At 35.4% G+C, this 10,436-nt stretch overlaps 1 protein-coding gene across 1 annotated transcript; it reads right to left on the bottom strand.

The window, feature by feature from the left end:
- Positions 1-9,545: 9,545 nt before the first annotated feature.
- Positions 9,546-10,013, bottom strand: LOC123710642. The gene has a single exon (XM_045662665.1). It carries the CDS (start codon positions 10,011-10,013, stop codon positions 9,546-9,548), a length of 468 nt encoding a protein of 155 aa, XP_045518621.1.
- Positions 10,014-10,436: the final 423 nt, after the last annotated feature.

The raw sequence follows: 10,436 nt of genomic DNA on the forward strand, positions 1-10,436 counted from the left end.
CCGAAATTATGTTACGGAATTTTCAAACTTACGCGTCAACTTATATATGGGGGTGGTTACATAAATTGCATGAACATAATATTATAGTGCTTTAGCAAAAAACTAATTTTTATTTTAAAAAACGTCATATTTTCTTTATGACGTCATTTTCACGTTGGCCATGAGTGTCGAGAAGTGTGTAACGCTGAGCCAGATGAAGCAACTGTCGCAATACCCATACACTCTTTAAAGTTAGGAAGACATGGGTTTCCTTCTACCAACACGCTGTTTGCCCTAGATTTTAACCATTAATTATGAATTGAAGGTGTTAGCAACACGTGTCCCAGACACGCAACTTTCTGTTGCTCGATAAGATGGCCCAACAATTTTTATTGCGTTACGTTAAATTGTTTTATAAATAAATTATAAACGAAGTGTATTTAACAAAATGTGATTTGAATTTTACATGACTTAGCCATTACTCAGCAAATTACATTTATTTCGACCAAAGGACCAAATCCTAAAGTACCTTACATGACGCATCAAAATTAGTTCCCTAGAGGCAAAAAGGGTAGCTAATTTGATGTCGCTAGCTTGTACTCCGATATAGTTCAGAGATTTCTGTTAAAATATTTTCCTTTGAAACTAAATCTAAATTGTGGAACAGCTTGACGGAATTTGCTTTTTTTAGTAGAATGATCGTCAACTACTTTTCTCAATTTTTTTTGTTAAAAAACCCATTAAATATTTTTATAACAATTTCACAAGTATTACACATAAATATAATGTAGTAGTCAAATGCAAGCAAAACAACAAAGTTTTATTCATGAAGCAATAGCAAAAATCACTGACCCGGAAAGCGCAATGCATTCTTAGAAAAACAAAGTTCGTAGCGGTCGGTTGCGCTACGCGATGGCTACGGCGAAGCCGCGTAGCGTTGGCACTTGTTCAACATCTCAACTATCACTTCGGTTATAGGTGCAGCTTTTCAGTTGCATAGTTGACTATTGTACTGAACTCGCCATCTAGTTTATTATTCGCGTTGTATATTGTAGAATAACTCAATAACGCGACGACAAATATGATAAAATAAAAGCCATAATATTTGTTGTCTATTTTTCATCACTTACGCTGTAATGCAAAACAAACCAGATAGTTTTATATGTAAACTTTGAAGATGCTATTTATCATATATAGCAGCCTTCTAGTTCCTCTACATACTCGTCTTAGACGTGCTAGGTGGTGTCGGAATTCAAAGGAACTACCTCAGAGTTTTGCTTCTAGGGTAAGTGCTGTATTGATACAGAGTAAAAAACAAACAGTGATGTCATATTGCACTTGGTAACGTAAATACTTACGCGTACTTGTATAAAGTATCTGAATACTATCGCTTGTACGAAACAAGAGAATGCCATCCATGGTTTTGAATAAAATATATCGTTTCAAGCGAGGAAAAGCCGTCAATATGTTATTCAGTACACGATTCGTGTTGTACAACTATTTTTCAATATGTATAACATTAGTGTTATTGGTGTTATGTGAAATTTATAATTTCTATTGAGACAATAGTTAATACATCTGTCAACGGATGCCTAGATTACAACTCGAAACGTGCAGTAACGTACTTACTGTTTAAATATAGGAGAATATCGTGAAGTAATGGCTTTTCAAAGATCTAAAACATTATCATTGTAACTGTTATTGTTTAATAATATAATAGTCAAGGGAACGGATAAACAAAAATGTAAATATGTATCTAAATAAGACTTGTAGCACCACTTAATTTACATAATACGCAGGCAACATACGCATTAATCACACATTATTTAAAATGTTAAAAAAATTAATAATATGAATTCACCACCACTGGCATGTTACCGTTGTATTGTTAGGAACAAAACCCAGGACCTCCGATATGCGCTATGTTCATTAATTGAGCGTACTTAACACTCACATATTTTACAGAAATATTCGCGAAACATAAAGCCCCTTTATTCATCAACATTGTCATTTTGTATAAAGTGAATAGCCAGAAAGTCTCAGCTAACGGAAAAAGCATTCTAAAAATATCTGTCCCGTAAACTCGACCAGGATCTTCAAGCAAAGGCCATTGAGAAGCAAAAATAAATAAACGATAGAGGCAGTTAAATATAGACACAAAATATTGTTTGTCGTAGGAAATAGAAAACTGAAGCTTTTCATACTCGTATAGCAAATATCTATCATATTTATTAAACAATTATTGGTCATACATTGTATTAGATTTAAAAAAAATACTTGGAATTAGCGACTCCCGAATGTGAAAACCTGCATTCGATCCCTTGCACCCATACTATTTGTGCACAATTATGGAGTAAAGAGCTGGAATGTTTGAGAGTAAAAATTCGAGGATATTACTAAACTAAATAGGGACCGATCAGTGAAATAGATCTACACGTTCTAGCATTTCTGTACGCCGTTTGAGAGTTGCTGGACTTCCTTTATATATTCCGCCTTATAGGTAAGTGGTGATTATGTTTAATTGCAAATTCAGCGTTAAATACAAAATTAGGTTTTTCCATAGCTCTAAGATTAAAAGTTGGTAGTATTTTGGATGATATTCAAAAACGAGACAGCGTATTTTAAAACGTATTGGATTTCAACATACGAGAGTATAATATAATAGGTCTGGTTTCTGAATCGACCATTAATTTTAGGTATATAAACGATATATAAATATATGGTTTATTATTATGTTCATATAATCTATATTACAACAGATTACATCGTAATATTGGAGTAACAGCCTGAGCTATCGTTAGGAGGCGATTCCTTATTCAGGCAAACTGTTATGCCCTACGTGACTATGTTATGTTTAATTTGTAAATTTTCCTTTGAGAATTTTTTCATTAAACTATTCAAACTAAGAATAATAGTACATATTTTGTAATTGTAATCTTTAAGCATATCTATAGCATAAAGCAAATCATGATTAACCACGTTGAAAACGTACATATTTGTCCTATCCTATCTGTATCTAGATACATACTTTGGACCCCCTAGAGATTGCCATAATTACTACTAGTCTATGGTTTTTGCCAAAATTGGAAATGACTAAAGCTATAACGAACTCGAACACCTAGCGCCCTCTCTACGAACTTTGACGCGTAAGGTCAACTTAGCTTTCAAATGGCTACATATTTATTACAATATTCATAGCCTACTAAACATTGATAATAAAAAATTGATAACTTTGATTTGATTTTTATAATTTTTTCCCTTTTGTCATTTTAACCTTTTTGTAAATATTATCTATTTCATGTTTGGCTATATTTGTAGTGTAAATAATACACTGTTTTTATATAGTTTTTTGTTACAGCTAACAAAAATATTTATATTAGTTTTAAGTTTTTTTATTATACTTATTATTTTCAGAAATATCACAAGTTTTACTTATCCCATGAAGTTCATGATAATAATGCATCTTTTCTATTAGGTGTAGAAGTATAATGACTTGAAATAATGATATTTTTTTAAATCGGAGCATACCCATATATGGCAGTGTGAGTACCAGAAGGCTCGCAAGTGCGTTGCCGGAGTTAAATTTAGTGGATCTCTTTAAAATCCTTCCTTAAAATGATTTTTGTTTATATAACCTGTTAGGTACAAACAAACAAGGAGAGAATAAAACTGGCAGCCAACAAGTTTCTTTTAACAGCAATGTCCTTGTCGTTTGAAAAGGGAAATATTTTATGAAAAAGCCATCACGTGCTTAGGCTAATACCGGGTGCATTGTTCATTAGCATTGTATCAAAGTGCTGAAGCAGTACAAAGTTTTCGTTTCATTAAAAAACTTTCCCGTAGGCTATTGTTTTGAAATAAAAAGCCAGATTTTGCAGCGTCATAATTCTTTTGTTGCTCCTGTTTTTGTAATAGCCTTTTTTAATAATCATGTATTTGTAACTTGATTCCTACAATGTTTTTTTTATTATATATTATTTCTGAATTATTATGGATTTTTGCTTTCTTCGTGATTGGAGTTTTAAAGATATATCTAATTTGTATCAGATTTGAATTTGGAATACGGCTAAAACACATCTGCGAACATTATTTTTGAATCCTAAAAGAATTACCAGTTCCAATTACTAAGTTTCAACTATCTTAAGTTTTAAAAACGGCGTTTAAACTAAAGAGAACACAGAGACCTTTTTGCGCTCTCTTATAAAACAATTGAAAATCGCATGCTCATTCCATAGACACGTTTCATGAAGTTATTGGATTAAAATGATGTAACATACATAGTAATAAGCGTAAATCAACATTCATCGCCGTCCGTCATTGTCCGACGTGTACATTTCAGCGCAAGTCGAGCAGATATCAATAATTCAGAAACCAAACACCAGCTTCATTTGTCTTTGCAACACTACGTAGAAAACTTCTACACAGACTACTCTGACAAATTTGATTTTCTCTAAGTGTTTAGTCTAATAAGACTAATTTCAAAGTTGTCTTGAGTAAGAAATTCACTATTTCTATATCTTTATATTATTAACACGAACGTCATTGAAGTTATATTTCTTTTGGCGCGTTCGGGAAAAATGATGAGAGAAAATTTACGATGCGCGCGCACACGGCCTGGGTCACAAAAAACCTACACCAGCACACCGTTACAAAAAACCGACACCCTTAAGTTAGCTAAAGTCCACATTTTAATTTGTGATATTTCATTAAACTTTATTTAACTTAATAAAAATTTACCATTTTTCTATTGTTAGTGTCGTTTTATCTACAAACGTAGAATATTTTTTTTGAAACGATTTTTATCTTGTTACTCTAAAAAAGTATAAGTACCCACACATTTTTTTATTTGACTGACAACGCCACGCAATATAAATAATATAAAACGTTGCTCTCAGATCGGCGCCTGCGCGGAACTGACTTAATTTAATATCAAATATATTATTACAATAGCAAGTGATGGCTGATATAATATAAAAAAAGGTTGGGGAAAAAGTTTCATTACAACATTTTGTAATATAGTTATTACATTACATTTAACTAAAGTATGTAGGTACCATTTTTTCGATAACTTTTTGCCATCTTGTAGGTGGGGACATGATCCCATTGCTATATAAAATTTTGGGGCTTCTGCTAAAAATACCGCGACAATTGGCGGTCCTCTCGTGATGGTAACCTGACACTGCCTAAAGAATTCTGAAGAGACCAAAACAGGTGGAAATTTGAAGGTGCAAGGTTAGGACTACACGGCGGATGCATTAACACCTCCCAGCCAAGCTCTCTTAATTTTTGATGAGTGGCTAAATATGTGTGAGGTCTAGTGTTATCATGGTACTATGTACCTAAATATCGAGCTTTTCCGTGTAACCAGTTTTTTTCAAATGCGATAAAACTGCTTTGTGGTCGATTTCCAGTTCTTCAGCTTCATCGTAACTACTGGTTTTTTCGATCTTGCTCCACTTTTTCAAAAATGTCATTCATTTTAGCCGTAATAGGGTGACCAGAGCGACGTGCATCGTTGATACGAAAATTTCCGGGTTGAAAACGCTTAAACCAAATTTGTGATACTACAACAGACACAAGCACTTGGTCCATAAACATCGCAATTGTTTTTCGCGGCTTGCGTTGCATTTTAACCTTTTCTGTAATAAAATTTTAAAATTAATCGAATTTCTTCATTAGATTCACTCATCTTGACAGTACGAAAAATAAATAAAAATCACACATGTTCCTAAATTGAATTTGGAATTATCGTGTTCAAAATTTAAACTTTTAGTGATACCACAACTAGGCAGATACAATATTATAGCCAAAGAGATTTTGTTTCAAGTTCATACATATTATAATGCGAAACTGCTTTTTCTCCAAACTTACTGTATATATACTCGTATATCAGCCATCACTTGCTATAGTAACGCATTTTTGATTTATGTATGTGTAATAGGGCCTACCCCAAATTTTCTATTACAAATAACATTTATTACTTTTACAGTGTATTAGTTCACTACCCAAAATTTTGAAACTAACTGTTATATATTTTCATTTTGCGATGAAGAGACAATGGCGTGATTACAGTGTATCCTATTGCTAGATACTGCTGAATTTATAGGGCCAGAGATTATCCAACCTAACTGTAAACTTAGGATTGTTTGGTCCTAGAGAACGTTGTTCGTTGCCTAGAATGTCCCAAAAGAGATCAGTACCTATTAGTGCATCTATGGGAGCTGGCTGATAAAACATGGGGTCAGCCAATATTCAGTTGAATATTTTCTGGTAATTTAATTGACTTGATGTCAACCGTCGTCTTTGGTAAACGTCCGGTGAGCTCATTTAACACAAAACACGATAACATTGCACTGAAATTACTATTTGTTGCTTTCAATTGAATTTCACAACTTTCAATTACATTCATTGAAGAAGTGTTGCCTATACCAATGACCTTCAGTGTGTCAATGTGGCGAGATTTTAATGACAGTCTGGTCTTTAGGGATTCAGATATAAATGAGGATTGGCTTCCGCAATCTAAAAGAGCAGGAACTTTGACCTTTTGATGATCAACTGGATTCGATACTTCAATGAAAGCAGTAGATAATAACACCTGATTTGTATGTGATTAGAATAGTTTACGATAATTTAATTTTCATCTTGTTCATCAATGAGAGCAAGGTATCTTGAGGAGGATGATGGGCGATGGAGCAGACTATTGTGACACTCGGTGTAGCCGCGTTCACGGCATGGTCCCATGCGATACTCGCTTTCGAGGTGACCTTGTCTCAAACAATTTATACTTCGTCGCGTCCATCATTCGCTCCTCAACCCCCTTCGCTTTAAACGTTGGACAATCATATATCCTATGACGCTCATGACAAATAATACACATAAATGACTACATTTATTTGGTTTCTTGCTATAATTATTGTTGGTGCTCGCAAACGATTTTACGACGTTGTTTTGATTTTGACCTTGACTTTGAATATAATTATTTTAACAACGTATTGATATCTAATTTAGATGATAACATCAAATATTATTAGTACATCCCATTTGTCAGTGGATTGTCCTAGGCTTGTTAATTTTTGGTCACGTGGTCAACCAAAAATCGTAGAGATCGCTTTGATTCCCGTGGAAGCTGTTTAATATTAAATAATGATGTTAAATTATGATTAATCAATAATATTTTATTGTCGTATCTATTGAAAATCATCTTCCACGCTTCAGCATAATTGTTGGTTGGCACCTTCAAATTTGAAATAATCCTGGCCGCGTCGCCTTGCAAATAAGATACGAGGTAATGGCATTTATGGGTGTCTGATATGCGATCATTTTTATGTATCAGATTTTCAAAATCAAATTTGGCTATTTGAATTTGAGGGAGTTTAAACCCTAATTCGTGGGGGTGATTAGGATCACCTATGCTACATGACGCGTTGTGACCCGAATTGCGCCTTTTTTCGCATTGTAATTTTTGGAGAATTTTTCGACTAAAGTTTTGGCCTTTGCTATATTCATAATTATATCTTGCTCAATTTTATCGCGTTCCTCAATTTCAGCCGAAATATTTTCATAATTTAAAACCTCTATTTCACTATGCAAATCATCAAATTTCATTAACAAAGCTTCAAATTTAGTGAGTTTTAAATCTAACTCCGTTAATTGAACGTTGTTTAGTTCCATTAAACAGGCAATGCTATTTAAATAATTATTTAATTTTGTAAGTCCCCTGGCGGACGTTCTTCTAGTAATTAAATCACTAAAACTTTGTTTATTCATTTCTTCTGTCATTAAATATAACATTTACGAACAAAAAACAACAAAACAATATAATTTAAACTTTTCTTTTTTGCTAGACAGTTAACTAAATATTGATTCTCTTTATTTAAATAACAATGCAATTCCTACGTAACTCAATTGAAATGGCTCACGTTCCTCGTTCTGGTGGTACTTGCCGCTCAGGGAATCCGGCTGCGTACGCTCAACAGTTCGCTCCCGGCCGGTGCAGGAGCCGTGACCGGCCAATGTAATCCAACGGGATAAGTATGTATGGCGATGATAAATATTAGCCTGGAATATTCGGCAAATACGCTAAATATTGTATGTATAAACAATACGACATGAGAAACTCTAAAATACGAAACCAACGTTACTTCCTAAAATAATTTAACTTTATATCAATTAAGTGGCCTTTTATTGCTTAATATTGATAGATATGGCCTATTTTACGTAATAGTGAACATACAATTGAATGATTTATGTATTAATTTAGATAATATTGCGATAAATAGCTAAAAGTTAATTCCTTTGTTAACTTTTTTATACATACGGGTAGGTAAAAAAAGATGATGCAATGTTGCACTAAATAAGAAATTTACGTGCATAAAACGCCGTAAAACTTGTCTAAAAACACTTAATTTACACAAATGACGAACGACTTTGAATATTATTTTGTTAGTTATTAGGTTTTTTAGAAATTTGTTAAGGAAGGACACTTATCTTAGCGGACGAACTCGTAACTGCTCGATGTGAAACTTTAGCTGATTCACTGATCGAATCTTCTTTGTTTTTCTGTTTTCCAATACAGCCTGTGATTTTAGAAATATACTGCAAGGCTCCATCCACAGGAATTATTTGATGTGATGTTGAAGATCGTTAGGTCGCCGTGCTAACCGGTGTCTCGTTGTATTTACGTATTAATTGTTATTTTTTCGCGGATTATAAATTAAAATAATTCAAAAAAGGATGTGAATTGTACAATGATCGTAGCTCAAGTGACATGAGTAGACAGATTTGTATGAAGAATCTTCAATCGCCTGATGCGGCTGAGGGCAATGTTCCCGCGATGGTGTTTATTGTACCTCTGCAGCAGAACCCCACAGTAGAATACCTTACGACATAACGCTGTTAAAGTAGCTGCACTGCCAATCGTACGGATTGTTTTAGGGACTTTTAGCGAGCAAGCCGTACAATCTGACTGAAAACTGACCATAAATCATAATCCAGCGGAATAAGATCGGGACAAGATGACGGCCAGTCTTCAGCGCTGATGAAGTCCGAAACGTTTGTTTCCAACCAAGACATACACATAGACTGAGCTGTATGACCCGGCGCCGAGTCTTGCTGGAAGGACCATTCTTGGTTATTGAACATGGTGTTATTATGGGGTTTCCTTTACCTTCTCAAGAATCAGCAGTAATAGCTCAGTCACTCCTTCATAGCTAATACGACACCAAACCATCACTGAAGTCGGATAGTTCCAACGTTGCACTCTGTCGACTATATGGAAAGCTATCTAAGAGCTTTGAGCATATATACGGTCATATTGTTTGCTAAAACTCTCATCCGTAAATTTAAAAAATCTGTGACTTTGATTTGTTCTTTGCGTACCTATTAATAGCCTGGTACACAAATATTTTAGTAATACCAAGCTATTCAGAGACTGGGTGAACAATATCCACTTAAACCACCTCGAGTAGTTCCTACAAAGCCGCGTTACAGAGGCTCCGGGGTCGCTGTCGTATTCTACCGGGACCTCAACGGCATGATACCCTCACACACCTCCGGTGCAGTACACATTACATAGGAGGTAGGAGATGGGCATATCTTCTCCTATTTACTCCCTTGTTCTCCCTCTCTCGTTCTGCTGTCTCTTTCTGTAGCATAACATGCTCACAGAAGGATACTACAGCATTCCAAACTTCGTCACTGCCGACCATTTTTTCCACAACACAAGGCAAAGCAAGGTTATTACCCACCACAAAACAAAGATTGTGACGCAGCTGAGACCACTGCGGACAATCCTCCAACGTATGCTGTGCAGTGTCATCATCTGCGCCACACTCCAAGCAGCTCGGTGTTGGTATCTGCCGCACGATGTCATGCAAGTATCGCCCAACACATCCATGTCCTGTCAACACCTGCACAAGCCGAAAGGTAAGAGCACCACTTTTTCTGTTTGCCCAGTTACTAAGTACTGGACGAATAGCCTCCACCGTTCTATGCCCCGCTATTGGGTCAGCTAAATATTGGTACCATTTCTCCATAGTAGCTAATCGCGCCAAACGTCTTAAATTCTAGACTTCCTCGACACAAGGGTCAGCCCTCAACTCTATTCGGTAAGTGTATATTGGAGTGAGAGGCTTAGCCTCTAAATCCCAAGGTGAAGTGCCAGCCACTATACAACAAGCGGTATAAGACACCGTCCGGTAACAACGAATTATCCTTCTTGCGACCCTTACAACCCTTTGCGGCCTCCGTAGAAGGATTTTATTAGTTAAAGTGAGCGAATCTTGCCACACTGGGGCTCCGTAAAGTGCCATGCTACGAATGACACCACAGTAAAGCCTTCGACACCGTTCGTCAGACGACTCAGACGACTCAGTGCCGCTGCTACACCGACTAGTCTAGGACCAAGGGCTTTAAAATGATCCTGAAAGTTCCACCTACCATCAAAGATGAGCCCTACA

This window comes from Pieris brassicae, chromosome 6 (genome assembly GCF_905147105.1).
Source record: "Pieris brassicae chromosome 6, ilPieBrab1.1, whole genome shotgun sequence".
NCBI lineage: Eukaryota > Metazoa > Arthropoda > Insecta > Lepidoptera > Pieridae > Pieris > Pieris brassicae.

Coding starts and splice junctions, on each gene's coding strand:
- LOC123710642 (XM_045662665.1), bottom strand. CDS start 10,013: ATGGAGAAATGGTACCAATATTTAGCTGACCCAATAGCGGGGCATAGA.